Below are 21,230 nucleotides of genomic sequence, written 5' to 3' on the forward strand. Positions count from 1 at the left end.
CATATTCAAGTTAGGCTCACTTGAATATGCCCATGCCAGAGTTACCCAAGGCACGGGATCCAACAACATTGCCTCGGAGATCCCAGGCAAGTGCCCACACGTACTGGGACTTGGGGGGAGTCTCCCAGGCAATCGGGGACGCTGGGTGGTTGGGCTCTGGGCAGGGTGGTACCCTGGCACTTCCAATGCCATCTTGGCACCCTGGCACTGCTTGCCTGATACCCTGGCGGTGTCACCCTGGTACTGCCATGGTGTCCAGGTGGCACTGCCAAGTGTGCAGATAGCATCTTGCCCATGCCAGGAATCGGGCCCTATAAAGTGAGGCACAGGGGGCACGAGTACCTCCCAATTGGTACGTTGGGGATATTGGGGGTCCACAGGCCAGAGTGGGGGGGTTTAGAGGTCGGGGACCATTGAAAAATGGCGCCCAGATCTCTTCCTGCACTGGTGAGCGAAGCTAGTTAGTGCAGGAAATGGGACTAACTACGGCCACGGCCAAGCGTTCTTCGCCGAGGCCCAGAAATGAAGCAGAGTCCAGTTTAATAGCAGGGTCGTTCTTGGTGTCTCTAATGGCCTGGTGCCGCTACACCTGGTCCACATTTGTGGAAACCAGTGCTGAATGGTGCCCTGGTGCAGTCTCCCAGTCCAGCCGTTAGTTCTCGGGTCCTGGGAGAATAAGGTGCAGACATATTTAAATGCGCCTAATGGCTCACTTAAATATGCTAATCTGGATCCGCTGCTGGGTGAGATCCAGATCGTGACATCTCCCAAGATTCCATTAAATCTCGCAAGATGTTTCGAGCGCCACAAGTTTTGCATCAGTAGGCATCCCCCCCCTCCCCCCTTGGTAAACTGTGTGCAGCTGATGGGTGTGAGCGATACTCAGCAGACAGGCAGGGGTCAGACTGTGGCATAGATTGAAGAGCACTGGTGCTCAGCTCTCTGCGGGTTATCATCACCACAACGTCCCTGATGCGACCATCAATTCACACGAGACAGAGAACAGAAGTGAACAGTGGCTTTAATCAACTAGAACAGTGCCTGCCTGCGACTGCTCTGCAATGTGAGCCACCTACAGGGCAGCTGCTCTTTATACCTCCCCTCAAGGGGGCGGAGTCAGGGGCAGAGCCCACAAGGGCACCAACATGATACAATCAGTGTAGTACAGTACAATGATACATAGGTGGAGCCCACATGGGCAACAGTACAATGTAGTACAGTGGTGAATGGTTACCCTAATACGTTCACCACAGCCCCCACCCCCGTCCTCGACAGTGACCTGCTGAGGGTGCCGACACATACCCTGGGAGGGTGGGGGGTGACAGACCAGGCCATGTCCCAAGTGAATCAGGCGAGTACGAGGGCCTCCCTGGCGTGCAGGACCCTTGACGCTGCCGCCTGTCTTATGGCTTCCGGCTGGTCCTCAGGCTCCTCCCCAGCCTTGCACTCCAGTCCCTACTGGTCAGGCGCCTCCTCATCATCCTCGTCCTCCCCCTGCTCGGAGGTGGCCACATGTTCCTCATCACCAACCTCCAGCTCGTCACCACGTTGCTGTGAGAGTTTGTGGAGAGCACAGCAGACCACCTCAAAGCGGGTGACCCTCCAGGGGCTGTACTGGAGTGCACCACCGGAGTGGTTGAGGCATCGGAACCACAACTTGAGTCCGATGCTCCGCTCAATCACAGCCCGGGTGGCTGCTTGGTCCTCGTAGTATCGGGTCTCCGCTTCGGTCACTGGCCTCTGTACTGATCATTAGCATGGTCCTCAGCGGTTACCCCTTATCCCCTAAGAGCCAGCCGCCCATCCTGGGGTGCTCCTTAAAGAGGGCAGGGATGACCGACAGCCCCAGGATGTAGCTGTCATGGACACTCCCCGGGAAGCGTGCACACACATGCATTATCTTCATTTGGTGGTTGCACATGAGCTGTATGTTGAGGGAGTGGAACCCATTTACTGTTAACATAGGGCACCCCAGATGGCCCGATGAGTGCAGGGCAACATGCATGGCACCTATTACCCCCTGGACCTGCGGCATCCCAGAGGTGGCGGAGAAACATGATGCCCGAGCATCTTACTGGCCAATGTCAAAGATGATGTAGTTTACTGCCCGGGCATCCAGGGCATCCGTGACCTGTAGGATGCACCTGTGGGCTGTGGCCTATGAGATACCGCACAGGTCCCCACTCAAGCCCTGGAATAATCTCAAGGCCTAACGGTTCAGGGCTGCGGTGACCTTGCGGCCACCGGGAGCGAGTGTCCTCCTCCTCCACGTGGTGCCAAGTTCGCGAGGACATGGCACAGGTGCCGCACCGTCTCCTTGCTGAGGCGGACCTTCCTGCAATATGCAGTTTTCATCTTCTGCTCAAACGACCAGTGACGCCTGTGGACCCTGGGCCATCGCGGGTATCCTCTTTTGGGTCCCTCCCCGGCCTGATTGGCGGCTGAGCCCTCAGGGTGTGGGGCAGGGCCCGGCACATGGCACCGCCTCGAGCATTTGCAGATGCTGCTGCCGTCTCCGATGTCTGCCTGCCTGGACTACCAGCAGAACCACTAGGGGCAAGATCTGCATCCAATATCCCTGCCACAGCGTTCAATATTTGTACGGCATTGGGAGAGGGTATTAGACTAACAAGAGGTGGCTCCCACCCCAGGATCCTCCAAACCCTATTGATCCCCTCCTCCCAGAACGCCCTGCCCACACACTCCCGGCCACAGTGGGCTCCACTCACCGGACCGCAGACCCTGTAACCCGGATGCCCATTCATAACGTCACCTAGACCGAGTGCTGGTCCCCTCCTCGTTGCACTCATCCACCCTCTGTCCATGGACATGTCCCTGGAGCTGTGTCCCATCCACTGGATGTTCAGGTGTTGGCTACTGCATGCATGGTGTTGCCTCCCACAGTGTCCAGGCATCCAATCTGATTGGAATGCTTGGCAATGACTCCCACATGCCAGCCCACCCATGGGCATCTGCTTGGATTGTGTGAAGTACTCACTGAACCATAATTGCCAATCCCTATTAGCAATAGCCTTCAGCTGCACGGCCAGAGGCCTCGGCAGTCGGTGGGGGTTATGGGTGGTCAGCGGGCCAGATGGGCAGACACAAGCGTTGTCCCGGAATGGGAACACACGATCCAGGGGTTGACATGGTGGTACCGCGAGCAGTTGTCCCCCAGCGCCTCCCCCCCCCCCTTCCCTTGGTGACCCACCCCTGAGGAGTCCCCGACTCCCAGCCGATGGTCCCACATGCCCCGTCGAGCACTGGGGCGGCAAGCCCAGGGCCCCGGGCTCTTTGCCTGTGAGCAAAGATGGCTGCTCACCTCCTCGGTTCCCTGCAGAAGCCCTTCCGGCAGGTTCACATTTTTAAAAAGGAGTACTAATTAGCTCCAACGTGACCACTTGCTGGGGAGGCCGATGAATGATGGGAGACCGCAGGATATGGGGTGGCCCCCGTTAATTGCATGAAAATGGGGCTTAAGAGGTGCCAATTAGTTTCTCGCCACACTACGGCAAGATCCCAATTTCAACTATGGTTGCATTGCAAACTGTTTGGTGCCTGGCATGGTTCTCGTTTCACTTGAGCGAGAGCGTAACAAGACCAGAGAATCGCGCCCTTTGTTTCTGCAATCTCCTTCAGCATCACAGCCCTCCAGAATATATGTGCTTATCTAAATCTCACTTCTCGTGCATCCTCAATTTTAATTGCTCTGCTATTGATGACCATGCTTTCAATTGCCCAGCTCCTGAGCTCTGGAATTCCCTCCCAAAACCTCTTTACTCTCCTTTAGGAGGCTGCTTAAAATCAACCTTGTTAACCAAGCTTTAAACCTAATGTGGCCCATTGTCAGATTTTCCTTTATTATAGCACTCTTGCAAAACATTTTATTTTGTGAAATGACTCTATGAAATACAAGTTGTTGTCCTCGTCAATACCTTGACAGTGCTTTGTGTTTTTATGTATATTGTAGAACTCTAATTTGTACACAGGGGGAGTAATTTTCCCAAAATTGCAGTGTGTTGATTCAGGCAAGAAAATCTGTGCGAAACCCACCGGCTTCACAGATGCCTTTACTCGTCTGATTTAACTGCAGGCTGTGCAATTTCAAAGGGCTGGCAAGGATCACACAGCCAGCTTGGTGGAGGGAGGGTGCCATCCTAAACATGTCGGCAAAGCTGGGTGGCACCGCAAATCCCAATCTCAAAGTTGCATTTAAGGCCCCTCCCCCAACCAACAGAAGATCGGGACCTCCACCCCAGTCATTGGGGAAACCCCATTCCTACCACAAGCTAACATCGGGGCAACCCCCAGCTCCCCTCCCCCATCCCATTCCCTTACAGGCATCGGGAGATCTCAAACTTTCTCTGCCCATTTCTAAAGTGGTTTGTAGCTTTCTCTTTAAGCCCACTGGTTAGACTGCTGAAAGCCGGCTGCAAGTGCACAGGAGATTGCATAGTGCAACCACCAATTATTTGCGCCTAAAATTTACGTGGGTGTTCTACAAATGATTGGGTCTCTCGAGCTGCACACAGAAGCATCCTAAATCCTGTTTCTGGTCAATGCCCTGGAAACTTAAAAGTCATCAGCTTCCATAGAAGAAAAGATGCAGAAGATAGCAAGTCAAAATTCACATTTTTAATCTTCATTTACACCCAAAAAAGCATTACTGTGTGACATAATTTGTTGCTCAAGTACAGCAATTAAACATAAAGGTGCTGGAAATAGTGGAAATACTGGTTTCTCAGTAAATCATGTACGATAAAAAAATTACTTCCCAGCACTACCTCTGCACCACCGAAAAATAATTACATGCAGCACATTCACGTACATTTATGAGATAAATGTATTGAATTACAAAAAATTTTTCAGCAGTATAGAACACCTGGGTACAATGGAAATGAATGCATCATTGCACTCTGTGTAATCTTTCAGACCTGGTTAAGAACAGAGGAATAGCCTGTTCAGCGGAAGTGATAATTGCTTCAGTACTTCATGTCATGCACGTTGATGCACCCAGAAAGATCTGTGCATGCATCTGGATTTCTGACAATTGTTAGCACTAGCCACAAACCCACTGCTGCTGTCTCAAAATGAAGCAGTGTTTGGATGCTCATCGGCAGTGACAAGAAGTATCTGCAGCAATTGTGAAATTCTGCTTTCTGCAACTGGAGAGTAGTGGAGTTCCAGAGACCTGACTCGTAGAAGGGAGGTATCATTTATAACCTTGGTTTAAACACTTAGAAATCATTACTTCCCGATAGCACTGTGCATCAGATTTCATTGACCATAAAGAAAAATCAGGAATTCGAGGATTCTCTCAACACCAATATGCATGTCATTGAACACGGTCTTCCATTCATTCATTTCCTTCCCTTCCTGATGTATTCTGGCCCTTCGGAAACACAATTGTTCTATCAACATCACTAAATATCATATTGGTATGTGCATTTACTATGGGCCTGGAATGGCTGTCCACAGACATTGTATCCACGAGTATTTTGGAGGATCCAGAATTCTGGCAAAGATCATTTTTTAAAAAAGATAATTGATTAGAGCAAAATATTTGTTTAAAATGGCACTGGTTATTTTTGGGTCAACTCATTGGTAGTGATATGCCAGAAAAAGTAACGGAAAAATCAGATGTAAACTTACAAATATTGCCAGAATAGAAGAAAGATTGATGAAGACGTTGGGGGCGGGGGGGGGGGGGGGGGGGGATATGAATATGCAGTGACCCAACAGCTGATAAACGTGCTGAATCTGGGACAGCAAAGGATTTATGCTCTGAAAGATTAAATCATTTTAGTTATCATAAAATAAATAAATATTTGAGTATCGACTTACCCAGCTGGCATAATCTGTGTCAGTTAAGTCTTTCTTTTGTATTGCAGAGGTTGGCAGTTGGACCTAACTAACATCACACACAACATCCAACAAAATATTCTACTTCTTCATTTCCAGTTAAGAGGCAAGATTATTTAGCTTCTACAAATCAAACAACCAAGCAGGAAAAAGGAAGTAAAAGAAGTTAACAGGAAGTTAGACTTCGTTAAAAAGCATAAACCTCACTGAGGTAACTGAAAAGGGAAGAGAAACTATTTAGTCCTTCGCTGGTTTCTGCAACCATGCATCGGATTAGACGGATTTCTAATTCGAACCACAATAGCATTATGCGGATTGGATTCACCCACACAACCAAGTTAATGTGTGATGAAAGTAGTTATTCAACTCATCAATTTTGATTCATTCCTGTTACAGTAATCCTCCATTTTTGCAGAACTGATGCATGCTCCACAGCAATTTTCCAAACAGTTTTCTCGAGATGCACAAGTCTAAATAAGTGAGAATATTCTCCAACTGAATGGAATGGTCGTCTCTCTGCACCAGGTGAACCCTTTATGTCCACATTTAAATGAAAGGTTACACTTCAGGTAATTATGTGCATGGGTCCACATGCAACACACATGTATGACTGCCGGCATTCTGCAGTCAGGAAATCAGATGATTCAGTCCCAAACATCATATAATGTCGAATAACAATCCAATCTATAGATAGATGTATCTGCATCAAAGGCAAGATTGATGATGAATTAGATTTTCCACCTTCACCCCAATTATAAAAAACAGCTGAAAACAAAAAAAATTATTAAAGCTGACCTCAAGTGTTTTTTTTAATCAATTATCTTACACACCATGAGATAACCTGTGCTGGAATACAATATCTAGAGCTGCACAATAATTCTCTGAACTCCCAAGCGGTGGTTTAAAATATCCATTGCAAAATCAGTTGAAAGCAATGACTGCGGTACTGGGCTCTGTCCAAAAATCTATTACAAAATTGCAGAGTAATGGCTTTAAAACAACTATTTTGGTATCTTTAACTCAATTTCTTCTTCTGTGGAAGTGGCAACACCCATTACTGTCCAATCTTGCGACAGACCAATATTCCAGCAATGCTGATGGCCAAACTCTGCCGAGAATATAAGACATAAGGGCCGGGATTCTCCGAGGCCCCGCGCCGCAAACCCGCCAGGCACGGTAGCGGAGAATGGTGCGTCAGACCCCCGACCGGAGAATCGCTGGCAGCCGCGTGCACGCACAGTCGATGTGTCGATGGTCGGTGGCCGTTGAAAGCGGCCCCCGCGGCAATTCTCCGCAGTGGACCGGCCGAGTTCCCACCGGCGTGGTTGTCCTCTAGTTCCACTCGGTGGGAGCTCGGTGTCGAGGCTGCGGTGACTGTCCTGGTGGGGGCGGGGGTCCTCCACAATGGCCACTGATCGGTGGGCACATGTGATCTGGGGGGGGGGGGGGGGGGAGCTGACCTTCTTCCGCCCCGGTCCGCTGTGTGGGTCCGCCAAGTTGCGTGGGGCCGGCACCACAGGCGGCTGCCATGTGCATGTGCGGACCCGCGGCCGGAAGTACGCCGGGGTTCTGCAAGCCCCCTTCGGAGAATCACTCTGGGACTATTCAGAAAAAAGTCCGGAATGATTCGCGCCCGTTTTCTGGCGGGCATGGGGATATAGCCCCATTATTGGAGAATCCTGGCCAAGATCTTTCAATGCAGTTCATTTCTATGAGGCAATGATCTGCTTCATGCTGAGGAACAAGTACAGCGTTAGCAAAGTAACTGGACCATTGTCAAAGGCCAACAAGAAACGTGATGTCAGCCACCTCTGGATTGAAACAAAAACAGAAAGTTCCAGAAATACTCAGCGGATTTGTCAGCATCAGTGAAGAGAACAGATTAGTTAAGATGTCAGGCTTGCATACCCTTTGTTATAACTGGACAATATTACAGAAGAACAAATTTGAAATAAACAAAGAAAGGAGCTAAACCCTATTCAGGCACAGCAGACACCAAAGAGAGGAAAGAGAATTGTTTGTAAAACGCTTAAAAGTAAACACGGGGGAAGGCAAATGGCTGCAGCGATATTAGCAGACAATTGGAAAAAAACATTCTGAAAGGTGTTTAATAAACACAGAAGATGTGTGGACAGCTAAGGCGAGGAAATGTGGGGTGATTGGTAAGGTAGCCAATTGCTACGGTACCGGACTTGCAACTCAGAAGTTGCGAGTTCAAACCACACCATGGAAAATTGTAAAATTGGGTGCAACAAACATCCAACCTGCAGACTAACCTGCAAGTGATTATAGTTGCATGATAGTGTTTAGTATTCTCTCAATGCAAGCTTGCCATGGAGCCTGTGGCATCTTGTAATGTAGGGAGGCTGTAGCGCCGCAGCTGTACTTAGTATTAATACCCAGATGGCAGCTTATGATGGGCAATAACGACATCTGCCAAAATCCTAAGAATACATTTATATGTCATTCTTCTTCCTGTGCTGTACGTGTGCATTTCGGGTTTGGTCTTCCTTCCTGCTGTCCTCGACTTAAATGCTGATCACTTGTAATTTTTTTTTGAAAGGGTTACACCAGAAGTATTATATTTTGTTGTTCTTTCCTCAGACGCTGACTGACTTGCTAAGCGATTGAGTATTTTCTGTTTTTCTTTCAGAATTCCAGCATTCATGATTTTTATTTTTTATTTTCCCTGGAATTCGAAGCCAGTTGAATTGGATCCAACATAGAAAAGCACCTTTGTGATATTCCCCCGTGTGTTATCCACTAGTAAACAGGAGCATACTGGTTCTAGACGTTTCCATTTCAGGGTATATTTGGTAAAATTTTAATATTATTTTCCCATGAGAATGCAGGCTGAGCTAAAGAGGAGAAACATGGGGCTGGATTCTCCCCTACCCGGCGGGGCCCCGGCGGGATGGAGTGGCGTCAAACACTCTGGCGTCGTGCCGCCCCAATTCCGCACCTTTAGGGGCCAAGCCCTCACCTTTAGGGGCTAGACCCGCGTCGGAGTGGTTGGCGCGCCGCAGGCCAGTGGGAAAGGCCTTTGGCGCCACGCCAGCAGGGGCCGAAAGGACTCCACCGGCCGGAGGAAGTCTGCACATGCGCAGGAGCGTCAACGGCTGCTGACGTCATCCCCGCGCATGTGCGGGGTGGGGGGGGTCACCTCCACGTCGGCCATCGTGGAGGTTGATGCCCGACGCGGAAGGAAAAGAGTGCCCTCTACAGCACAGGCTCGCCCGCAGATCGGTGGGCCCCAATCGCAGGCCAGGCCACCGTGGGGGCACCCCCCAGGGCCAGATCGACCCACGCCCGCGCCGCCAGTCCGCTGGTAAGGGAGGTGGTTTGATTAACGCCGGTGGGACTAGCTTTACATCAGCGAGACTTCGGCCCATTGCGGGCCGGAGAATCGCCAGGGCGGGGGGGGGGCCGCCGACAGGTGCGGCGCGATTCCCGCCCCCGCCGAATATCCGGTGCTGGAGAATTCGGCTGCTGGCGGGGGCGGGATTCACGCCGGCCCCAGGTGATTCTCCGATCCGGCTGGGGGCTCGGAGAATCCAGCCCATGGTTTGGGCACACAGGAGAAGTAACGGACACATACCATCATGTTTTGTATTCAAGCTGTGATGCTGGGCAGAAATCGACAAAGCAGCTTGATTTGATCCATCTATCCAGCAATAGTCACCCACCTAACCAAGGATCTGGGGAATTATTGACATTCCAAAGTTGGTCCGCATTCCAATGCTGCTTGGCTGCTTGTATACATGTATTATGCTGCAGAGAGAGGGTGAAGGAAAAATTTATCTTCCATCGGTCTCTCCCTGCCTACTCACTCATCAGGAATTTTGCACCTTCTGGATAATTCCCTCCCCCCTGCCAAAATAAGTGTTTCAGCTGAAGCCATTGTGTTGAAATTTGTGGAGGTTAATCCCAGTCCATGTCGGGGAGATCCGATGGTGCCACAATGGACTAGAACTTGACCATCAAAGAATTCTGCTTCATTCAAAGAAAAGTACACAAAAGCCTATAGGATGCCATGCAGGGAGCTCCATGGCTACGTGTGGAAACTGAGAATGTCAGTGCAGAAAGATAACTTTTCACTTTGTGCCATGTTGTGTAAAGAGGTAGGTTCACCATCTCCAGTCAATGCTTTACTCAGAAATGGTTATGCTCGCCAGGGAGGAAGTCTAAATTTACAGCCTGATGTTGATGAGAAAGTCTGCTCCTTCTTTTCATGGAAGACCCCCACTCTTGGCAATATTTAAAAAAATATCCTTGTTCTATTGCTTTGTAATCTTATTTGGCTGAAAAAAACTAAACTTCAAAATTTACCCAACTTTTTTTTCAGGGGCCGGGTGAACAGTTTCAAAGTTAAAGACCAATTAAAGGTATTCATAAATATGCCATGTAATCTTAACAAGTGAAGATGCAGGGCGCGATTAAATAGAAATGAAACAGAGTCCCGTGTCAAGCCCGTTAAGCCGAGTGCTTCCTCGGGCTTGCAGCGCCGAGAAAAACCCTGCTATTAAATGGAACTTTGCTTCATTCCGGGGCCTCAGCGAGGAATGCCCGCCAAGGCCGCACTCGGTCTCATTTCCTGCACTGAGGTGTTCTGCATGCCAGTGCAGGAAGAGATCGAGGCGCCATGATCCCCCAACACGACCTCATGACTCCCCCCGTAACTTACCTGTTGGGGGGTCCTCGAGCCCCCTACACCCCACCTCATAAGGGCAGGGCACCCATGGGCCCAATCCCTAGTACGGGTAAAATGTTACGTTGGCACCATGGCACTGCCGGCCTGGCACACTGACAGTGCGCCTGCCAGCAGCAGTGCCAACTCAGCACCCTGGAAGTGCTGCGTGGCACCTGGTTAGCTCTGCTTGGGTGACACCCAGGTGGCACTGCCTGGGTGGCAGTGCCAGGGTACCCAGGTGGCATAAGTGCCAGGATGCCACCCTGCTCAGAGGTTGGCTACCCAGGGACCTTTGATCGCCTGGGAGACCCCACAAATGCTATTCCGCCTGGTCCCCATTTGTGGAGACCAGTACTAAATGGCACCTGGATGGGGTCTCCTTGGCGAGGGGGTTCGATCCTGGGCGTTGTTTACATCCGGTGAGTAAGGGTGGTTAGCACTGCTGCCTCACGGCGCCGAGGACCTGGGTTCTATCCCGGCTCTGGGTCACTGTCCATGTGGAGTTTGCAGATTCTCCCCATTTCTGCATAGGTCTCACCACACAACCCAAAGATATTCATGGTTAACAGCTTGGATGGACAACCAAAACTGCTAGTGCAAGAATCTTCCCAAAAATGCACAGAATGTTGGCTCAGGCGGGAAAACCAGAGTGAAGTAGGTGGATTGGTCACGCTAAATTGTCCCTTAATAAAATAAAAATCAGAAAAAAATCTGGTGACTGCGTATTCAAGAGTACCTAACTCAAATATAGATCCTGCACATTGTGGGTGGGATCTAGGTTGCGATGTCTCGCTGGATCCCATTAGATCTCACAAGACGTGATGAGCCAGGTAAATCTCGCGAGAGGCCCCATCCCTTCCCACGTCGGGTGCAGCGTGGTCATTAGATTTCACCTGCATAATCTGTAATTTCTTTTGTCATTGCAAAACGTCATGGAAGCACCATCTGACAGTCACCAAATGTTTGGTTGTTTGTCCCTGGACAGGTTACAGGTTACTTGGCCGAGAGCTGGCTGCAAAGTTGGAAACTCGGTGAAGAATTCCCCCTTCTCCAAGCCAACCAGCTACAACAAATTTCTTCCTGAAAATAACATCCTGGCAAATAATCAATTACGAAGAATATGGCCGGGATTCTCCCTTCTGGGGACTAAGTCCCTACGCCGGTGGGAGAACTGGCGTCAACCACTCCGGCGACAACAGCCCCCGAAAGTGCGGAATTCTCCGCACTTTCGGGGGCTAGGTGGATGCCGGAGGGGTTGCCGCCGCTCCAGCTGGCGGCGAAGGGATGGCGCGAGTTCGCACACGTGCCGAAGGGCCAGCATGATCTCCGGTGTGGTTCCACACATGCGCAGACTGGCCGGCGTATTTTGGCGCATGCGTGGAGCGTTCACTTCTCTACGCCGGCCATGGAACCCGACAGGGGCTGGCGCGGAAGTGCCCCCACGGATCAGTGGGCCCCGATCGCGGGCCAGGCCACCGTGGCCCTCCCCTGGGGTCGGATCCCCCCGCGCCCCCCTGAGGACCGCCCCCGCCGACTTACCTGCCAGGTCCCGCCGGTACGTGAGTTGAGGTACGCCCAGGAAGAGCGTGAGCCTGATCTGCATAAATTAACATCGCATTAGCGGGCTGGACGCCGCTACTTCTATCCTCGTCCGAACTACCTACTCAGCTTGTATGACCTCACACCGACGCGAGTCACTACTGGTTTTCAAGAACAAAGAACAATCGGGATGACCACACCAAGGGCGCACAGGTAGGTATAGCCCCGGGTGTTGAGGGGCATGGCCAGGCATTCCCCCCGGCACTCTGGCAGCGTCGCTGGCAGTGCCCCCTGTCCCTCCGGCGGGCTCCATTGCAGGATTCCTGTTATCCATGGGGTTGGGGTGGGGAGATGTTGCCCTTCTGTGTGTGGGGTCTCGATGCCTGTGGTGGGGGAGGAAGATATCGCCCGTGTCCGGGGAGGGTTTTGATGTCCACTGGCGGGGGGTGGGGTGTGTGTGTGTGTGTGTGTGTGTGTGTGACCTCAATTACTGGCTTTCTTCGGCCCTGCCCTCCAGCAGACTCTGTGAAACTCGCTTCCCCTTTGAAATTGTTGTTCAATACAGTGAGAAAAGGCAGCTGTGCAGCCTGAAAACTTCACTCTGGTTTTCCCGCCTGAGCCAACATTCTGTACATTTTTGGGAAGATTCTTGCACTAGCAGTTTTGGTTGTCCATCCAAGCTGTTAACCATGAATTAACATCATGGATTTAGAGTTACTTCATCCTTTGGCATCTATATGCAGATTTAGTACCCTTCCTCGAGACACGTTTGGAGGTGGGATGACATTTAATCAAATGGGAGGGTGGCGAGTGGGGACTGCACTGGCTCCCTACCTCTGCTCCAGTTAGATCCTTTGGCCATTCTGCCCCGCCACCAATTGAGGTCCTTAGTGCCTACTTAAGAACCTCATTCCACTGCTGTTAGCATTCAACTGGGGCCCATGGGGACTGGCCATGTGGAGAAAAGTTACAAGGTCAAAGGCACAGAGTACCTGATTGAGCATTGGGAAGGGGGACCCCGCTGAGACCAACCGCTAGCCTTTGCTGCCAATCCCCTCCCCCCACGATCCCCTCACTCACCTGTGGCCTAGGTCCCCCAGAGACCCTGAGCCGTTGGCACCTGCCATCGCTCCCCCAGTGGAGCTGCCCGCAATACACAACTGCTAGCTTTAGATTGGCCAGCAGCTCTTGGAGGGGTGACAGATTTCTGATCAGGGTCCCCTTGATCCCGTGGAAGGCCCTTTGCTGGCCATTTAAGTGCATGAGCCACACTTAATTCGGCATCCTTCCCCCAAAAGAGGTAACGTGGGACTCTCACCAGCTCTGTCGCTGTTGTGTGAGACCCTGCCGCCTGCATGAAATACCACCCTCTCCGTCAGGGCTGTCAGAGCTGGCTGGGTTCAAAATAAAGGCTTGTTTTGAGCCCAGACTTTACTTTAAACTCAGCCATCACTGACAATCCTGATAGACATCTTCCAAAGGAAAAAGCTGCATCAGCCCTTAAAAGAGGACAGTCACAAAGGCTGGGTGTTATTCCAATAACACTGAATAATTCCGCTACCAAACGACAAGTAAAGTTTTGCACAATTATTCTCATTCCTACTGTTGGCAACCATCACAGCAGCGCTAAACATTGTTTATATTTTGACTTTTATTTTTGATTTTAAAAAATTGTTCTGTTGTGATATTTATTCTTGTGAAACGTGACATTTTAAGGCGGTAATTCATTTTAGAGTAAATAAAATAGGAGATTAAATGCTATTTTCAAGCAACAGTTTTCTGACAGACTGGGATAAACAAAATATCCACCAGGAAGGTTGACAGAAGAGGGGCGGCGCGGTGGCACAGTGGTTAGCACCGCTGCCTCCCGCTACTGAGGACCCGGCTTCAATCCCGGCCCCGGGTCACGATCCGTGTGTAGTTTGAACATTCTCCCCGTGTCTGTGTGGGTCTCAACTCCGCAACCCAAAAGATGGGCAGGCTAGGTGGACTGACCATGCTAAATTGCATCAATTGGAAAAGAAAAAAAAGGAAGATTGACGGAAATCCTGTACCTTAAGACTATGCAATAACCTGTAAAACTCCACGTTAGTAAAACACTCTACGACTTATAGAAAGCCAGCAGAAAGTCATCAGAGACAACAGCTCAGAACCAAACCTGCAGACAGCAGTGACATCCTGTTACTTTACATAGAACATAGAACAGTACAGCACAGAACAGGCCCTTCAGCCCTCGATGTTGTGCCGAGCCATGATCACCCTACTCAAACCCACGTATCCACCCTATACCTGTAACCCAACAACCCCCCCCTTAACCTTACTTTTATTAGGACACTACAGGCAATTTATCATGGCCAATCCACCTAACCCGCACATCTTTGGACTGTGGGAGGAAACCGGAGCACCCGGAGGAAACCCACGCACACAGGGGGAGGACGTGCAGACTCCACACAGACAGTGACCCAGCCGGGAATCGAACCTGGGACCCTGGAGCTGTGAAGCATTTATGCTAACCACCATGCTACCCTGCTGCCCTGATGCTTTCTTTCACTTTCTCTTGCTTACCTTTCTTGTCAACAGTCTGAATACACTCTCAGACACCTTTTACAAGATTGTAACCATGGTAACTCTGTATGAGCGACATGAGGCTGCCATTCCAATTTAGCAACTGCTGATAAGTTGGAGGTGGGAAGACAGAGGCAGCCATTTCATCAACAACATTGGGCAGGATTCTCTGGTCCCCCAGCCGCGTGTTTCTTGGCGATGCTGTTCACTGACGGCAGGATTCTCTACTCCCGCCACTTGTCAATGGGATTTTCCATGGAAGCCATCCCACGCCGCCGAGAAACCCGCAGGCCAAACAACCGGAGAATTCCAGCCACTTACCCTAAATCAATCTGCAACAGAAATCCAAAGAGAGGGCTGACCTGCCTCAACACCCCTGCCTAAAAAGGTCAAGGGTTGAAGCTTCACACCAGGACTTGTGTATTTACTCGAGGCCGATACTCCAGCACAGCACTGAGGGAGTGCTGCATTTTCGGAGATGTAGGCCGGAGTTTTTATGGCTATTACCAATGGTGGGATTCTCCGGTCCCATGAAGGGAAAACCCCTCCACATGTTCCCCAGCGGCAGAGGAGCAATCAACAGGAAACCCGTGGAATGGTGAGACCAGAAGATCCCGCCATCAGCGGGCCGCCTCCGTGAAACACGCTGCGGTGGGCGTGAATCTGGCTCCCAATCTCTTAAATACATTAAGACAAGGATAGAGCATCTCATAAGAAACAACAGGATGTCCTAAGCAATAGTTAGCCTACGTGTAACATCACAAAATCAGATTAACTAATAATATGTTGATTGTGAAATATTTAGAAGGTGCTCATAAGGTATTTGTCAATGCAAGATTTTTTATGTTGGAGCTTTTATGCATGTGCGTTCTTTATTCCATATTAGATGGCATAGAGCTAGATGTAACCAGGAAAGAAACTTGAACAAGGACTGTACTGACTCGGAAGTTTGACTTTGACAGTTGCTGCGTGCACAGAAACTTTACCGAGTTACTATTTTGGCAAAATGAATGTTACTAATATACTAATACTAATACCAAACAATAAGCCTCCAGCAGTCGCAGCAGTTAGCAAGTGTCTCCCAGCTGTCAGTGTCAATGTCCGCTATCTTCGTATCTTGCTTGCTGGTGTCTTGCAGCAGAGGTATGGACACCAAGATCACGATTCAGTGGTCCATTCACCCTACAGAAGGTCTTTGGGTACACAGCCGTCATCTGTCCGATGACGTGGGCCAGCCAGCACTGGCGCTGTTGGCTTAGCAGCGGGCATGTTGGTAGAATTAGCAGGCTCCAGGAACTCTGAGTTGGTGAACGTATCCTGCCAAGAGATGCCGAGGGTACACCTGAGGCAGTGAAGGTGGAAACTGATCAGACTTTTCACTTGGAAAGCTTAAGTTTTCCAAGTTTCACTCTTGTAGAGGGGTTCACGGAGGATGCAAGATTGATATACTCACAGTTTAGTGTGCTCAGTCAGGTGGAAGAGCTTTATTAATTCTGGGATGTCGCTCTGATTGTAGTCTTGCAGAAAGCTGTTGGAATGGGAACATTCGTCTGATTCATGGAGCAGAAAATCCAGTAGGTTTGCCACTGAATCTGAGTGGGTTTAAATTTGGAGCATGAAAGCTCGGCACCCTGCCAAGCATGGTCACAATATTCTAGCACATGGTAAATACGGGTTTTGTAGAGCAACTGCTCTTTCACCAGCTCTTCAAGTTTATTTGCTTCAGCGGGGATCAGATGTTATTATTATGCCAAGTAACTTTGGAAATTATGTCACATTGACTCTTACTAATTTTTACAGATGCACCACAGAAAGCACCCTATCTGACTGCATCACAGCTTGGTATGGTAACTGCTCGGCCCAAGACCGTACAAAACTACAGAGAGTAGTGAACACAGCCCAGTCAATCGCGCATCCATTGACTCTGTCTACACCTCCCGCTGCCTTGGGAAAGCCGACACCATAATCAAAGACCCCTCCTGCCCGGGTTTTCTCTCTTCCAACCTCTTCCATCGGGCAGACGCTACAAAAGTCTGAGAACATGCACAAACAGGGTTCAAAAACAGCTTCTAGTCCGCTGTTGCCAAACTCCTGAATGACCCTCTTATGGACTGAACTGATCTCTCCATGCATCTTCTCTACTAAGTAGCACTCCACTCCATTTGCTTCACCCAATGTCTTGCATGGTGTAGTTATCGTATGAGCTATGTTTTTCATGTATGGAACGATTTGCCTGGACAGTACGTAGAACAATACTTTTCACTGTACTTTGGTAGACGTGACAATAAATCTAAATCTAATCTAACATTCCACACATGTCCTTTTAGTGATATACCCAAATATTGGAGCTCCAGTGTATTGTAGCACAAAGAATTGGAACATGGGTTTGATCCTGTTATTTCCCCTATGGCTATGTTTTGATCTCAGCCTAGTGTGGTGTAGATGCTTAAGAGTATGAACTTGTACTTCACATGCAGGCCCAAGGATTACTATGAGGAATTCTGATGCCCAAATGGGCTTCTTAAATCATAGCTTGAACCTGAAGGAAGCCCAGTATTGATAAAAGCTCTGAATAAGTGTTGTCACTTGGTAAAAAGATGGCCCCTTGTAAAAACAGCTTCTATTATTTGCTTAATAAACATATGAAGTATAGACACACTGAAGTTGTGTATGTTACTGGGAAAGCTTAGATAGATCCAATAGTATGAAAACTTCATGTAACAGTTTTCATTTGTACAGGAAGAGCAGTCTCTTTTCAAGATGTTGTCTGCTCATCATCTTCCAATAGATGACGCTACAATAGAACAGGCCTCTTCAGCCATAGCTAGATACATGTGGAAGATTCCTTCAACATGGGACTCAAGACAGTGATGGATTTGGATAGAGCTCATCGATATAACTGCACCTATATTTGGTGGTTCCTCATTGGCTCCTGTTTCTCATCTCAACTACGCAGTAGTGCTCATAAACCAGCATACAATGTCCATCACTTTGTATAGTACTATTGTAATGCCTGCAGCAAATATAAAAAATAAAGGGAAGCATTTGTAGTGTGAAAAAAGTGCAAAAATGATTCTTAGCCTTCTTAGCAAAACCAACTAGTATAATAAGGGACAAAATTAGATTAGTAGAAGCAGCAAAGAAATTAAGGATGACAGTGACTTCTACATATTTTTAAACGGCCTATTTGAACAGAGCTGAAACCAAGATAGGTTCATCGTTGTCAACTTAGAAAATGGCATGTTGAAAGGTTTCCTCAGGAGCCCAGTTAATTAATTTCAATGAAACTTTCCAGCAGTGTTTTCGATGCGGTATTTAAACTATTGACAGATTGGGTGTCTTGCAATTGAGGTACCTGGGGCTGCAGCTCGATTTCCTGTCCTTGGGCGGAACCTTGGGAAATCTCACGTGCACAAGTTCAGAACTTTATCCACTTCATTTAAACAATTTTACAATCCTTCCAGGTCTTTTCTCAAGTCGTCTGTTTTAATGCTGGGTTTGCATTTTCTCTCAGGTGCACATAAAATGAAACTGTCAAGCAACAACCTCCCACCACCCCTCCCCCCAACAACCATTCACAGCCTAATACGAAATGAAACTGCACTGAAGTCTTTCAACTGCAAGTTTCATTTGTCGCAAGGTTATGGCAATAGGAAATTACTTCTCTAAGAAGCTTTTTTTGCAGCAAGTGTGATCTCTGATCTAACATTAAGATATATCTGGGAACTTAAACCGTAACCAGGAGGTGTAAAAATGCTGAAATAGAAAAATACAATGACATGCTGACGGCCTGACGGCCTAACTACAATAACCCAGATACACATTCATCACACAACCAAGTTGACATGAGGATGTTTAAATACTTTTTAATGAGAGCACTATTTATTATAGTTTTTACCAATTTATTAAGTGGCATGTAGGAAGGAAAGCATCATATTTATAGGTAATGTTGTTAGTAACATTACAATGTAGTGATGCTGCAGGACACGTCACTGTGAAACCTCATGTATAATGCAAAACCTTTTCGTACAAAGGGATAAGCCTGAATTTAAGCAAACATTTTCAAATTTATTCCACCAACATAGCAGCTTAATCATTATTACACTTTTAAAATGTTACAATGTCAATTTGGAGATTAGCAGATTGCAAGTTTGGATGAGGATCCCAAATTCCCAAATGACTTGGTCTTTCGGACAAGACATTAAATCAAGTCCCAATCTGCTCTCTCAAGTGGGTGCACAATAGACCATGACACTATTTTGAAGGCGAACAGGGCGGTTATCCCTGGTGTGCTGACTAATATTTATCCCTCAACCAAAATCACTGGGGAGAAACAGTTTATCTGGTCATTATCACAGTGCCTTTTGAGAGAGTTTGCTGTCCGAGAATTGGCTGCCACATTTCCTAAATGATATCGGTATGGCTATACTCAGACGTACTTCATTTGCTTTGAGGCACTTTGGAAAATTCTGAGGTCATGAAAAGCACGATTTAAATACAAGTCTTTCTTTCTTGTGATAACTACTCGGTGTAGTCATTCTGAGATTGGAAAGATTTTTATGCAGCAGTTTAACATAAAGTTGTAGTTGTACTTATTATGGAAGGAATGGTTGGTACTATTAAGGCTTAGCATTGGTATCTATGGATGGGACATTGTTGCATATGATTATCATAGATTGAGGCTTCCGGTTGTGGCTATGCGGAGCTAAGCCGCACGTTCGGCAGCTCCCGCCAGGAACTTTTAAGGGCCCCCAGCGGTACTTGCTCGACAGTTCCCGACGTGGGAAGGTGTCTTCAGCGGATCCCCAGTGGTCTATGGTCTTGACCAGGAGTGGGGCCAGCAAAATAGCGGTGGCAGCGCCTAAGAAAAAGCGGGGGAAGAGAATCAAGATGGCGGCCGACGGAGGCCTCGAGGAATGGAGGCAGTGGGCGCGGGTGCAGCAGGAGACTCTCCAGCGATGTTTTCAGGAGCTAAAAGTGGAGCTGCTAGACTCGCTGAAGGCGAATGCGGACAAGCTGCTGGCGACGCAGACAGTCCAGGGGGTGGAGATCCGGGAGCTCCGACAACAAGCCTCCGAAAGAGAGGATGAGGCCGCGGCCCTCGCGGTGAAGGTGGAGATGCACGAGGCGCTCCATAAGAAGTGGGAGGAGCGGTTCAAGGAGATGGAGAACCGGTCGAGGCGGAAAAATTTGCGGATCCTGGGCCTCACGGAGGGGCTGGAGGGGTCAGACCTGGGGGCCTATGTGGTTGTTTTGTTGGACTCGCTGATGGAAGCTGGGTCCTTCCAGGGGCCCCTGGAGCTGGAGGGGGCCCACAGAATACTGGCCAGGAGGCCCAAGCCGAATGAGCCGCCACGGGCGATGCTGGTGCAGTTCCACCGGTTCGCTGACCGAGAGTGTGTGCTTAGGTGGGCCAAGAAGGAGCGGAGCAGCAAGTGGGAGAACACGGTAGTGCGGATCTACCAGGACTGGAGTGCGGAGGTGGCCAAGCGGAGGGCCGGGTACAACCGGACGAAGGCAGTGCTCTACAGAAAGAGTGTGAAGTTTGCCATGTTACAGCCAGCACATCTGTGGGTCACTTCCAAGGACCGGCACTTTTGTTTTGAGTCCCCGGAGGAGGCGTGGGCCTTTGTGCAGGCCGAGAAGTTGGACTCTGACTGAGGGTCAGGGGTTTTTAAATAACTGTGTTAACTTTTGGTGGGAAGGGTCTCTGTTTTATGCTGTTTTAAGCTGGTTGTGTGTTGGTTCTTGGGCGGGTGGGGTGCTGTCTTTTTTGCGTGGGCGGGGTCGGGCAGAGAGAAAGCGCGGGCTTTTCTTCTGTTTCCCGTGCTGAGGGTGGATGGGGGCGGAGTCGGAGCTGAGAAGCGCGGGCTTTTTTCCCACGCGAGACCGGGAGGGGGAGGAGGAGGGTCTGCTGATGGGTCTGGGGAGGAGGAGTAGCCCCACGTTGGGAGGGGTTGGAGGTGTGGCGGGAGTCGCCGGGGTCAGCAGAAGTTAGCTGGCTCACGGGAGCGTTACGGAGGGAGTAACGTGGCTGGGAGGGGTCCTAGCCTGAGGGGTGGGGAGGGGTACCGGGTTGCTGCTGAAATGGCCAGCAAGGAGCTGGAGTATGCAGGGGGGCCCGGGGTGGGGGTTTGCCGCCGTAGGGGACGGGCCGAGCGAGGGGCGCTGGCCTGGGGCGGGCAGGGGACGGGTTATGGCTAGTCGGCAGGGGAGGGGGGCAGGGAGCCCTCTGATCCGGCTGATAACTTGGAATGTGAGGGGGCTGAATGGGCCAGTCAAACGGGCCCGGGTGTTTACGCACCTGAAGGGGCTGAAGGCGGACGTGGCTATGCTCCAGGAGACGCACCTGAAGGTGGCAGACCAGGTTAGACTGAGGAAGGGCTGGGTAGGCCAGGTGTTTCATTCGGGGCTGGATGCAAAAAATCGGGGGGTGGTGATTCTGGTGGGAAAAAGGGTGTCGTTTGAGGCGTCAAAGGTGGTGGCTGACAGTGGAGGGAGGTATGTGATGGTGAGCGGCAAGTTGCAAGGGGAGCGGGTGGTGCTGGTGAATGTCTATGCCCCAAATTGGGAC

General features: G+C 49.7%; 1 protein-coding gene across 4 annotated transcripts in view; it reads right to left on the reverse strand.

The window, feature by feature from the left end:
- Positions 1–21,230, reverse strand: part of LOC119953138 (ena/VASP-like protein) — a 339,662-nt gene that overhangs the window by 197,531 nt on the left and 120,901 nt on the right. Inside the window, exon 1 of one of the 4 annotated variants that reach the window (XM_038777041.1) lies at positions 5,845–6,023. The exons of the other annotated variants lie outside the window; for them this stretch is intronic. Coding sequence (XP_038632969.1) covers positions 5,845–5,855 — 11 coding nt within the window. The 5' untranslated portion in view covers positions 5,856–6,023. Of the gene's footprint in view, positions 1–5,844; positions 6,024–21,230 lie in introns of those variants that run through there. 4 annotated transcript variants of the gene reach the window in all.

Source organism: Scyliorhinus canicula, chromosome 2, assembly GCF_902713615.1.
Source record: "Scyliorhinus canicula chromosome 2, sScyCan1.1, whole genome shotgun sequence".
NCBI classification, from domain to species: domain Eukaryota; kingdom Metazoa; phylum Chordata; class Chondrichthyes; order Carcharhiniformes; family Scyliorhinidae; genus Scyliorhinus; species Scyliorhinus canicula.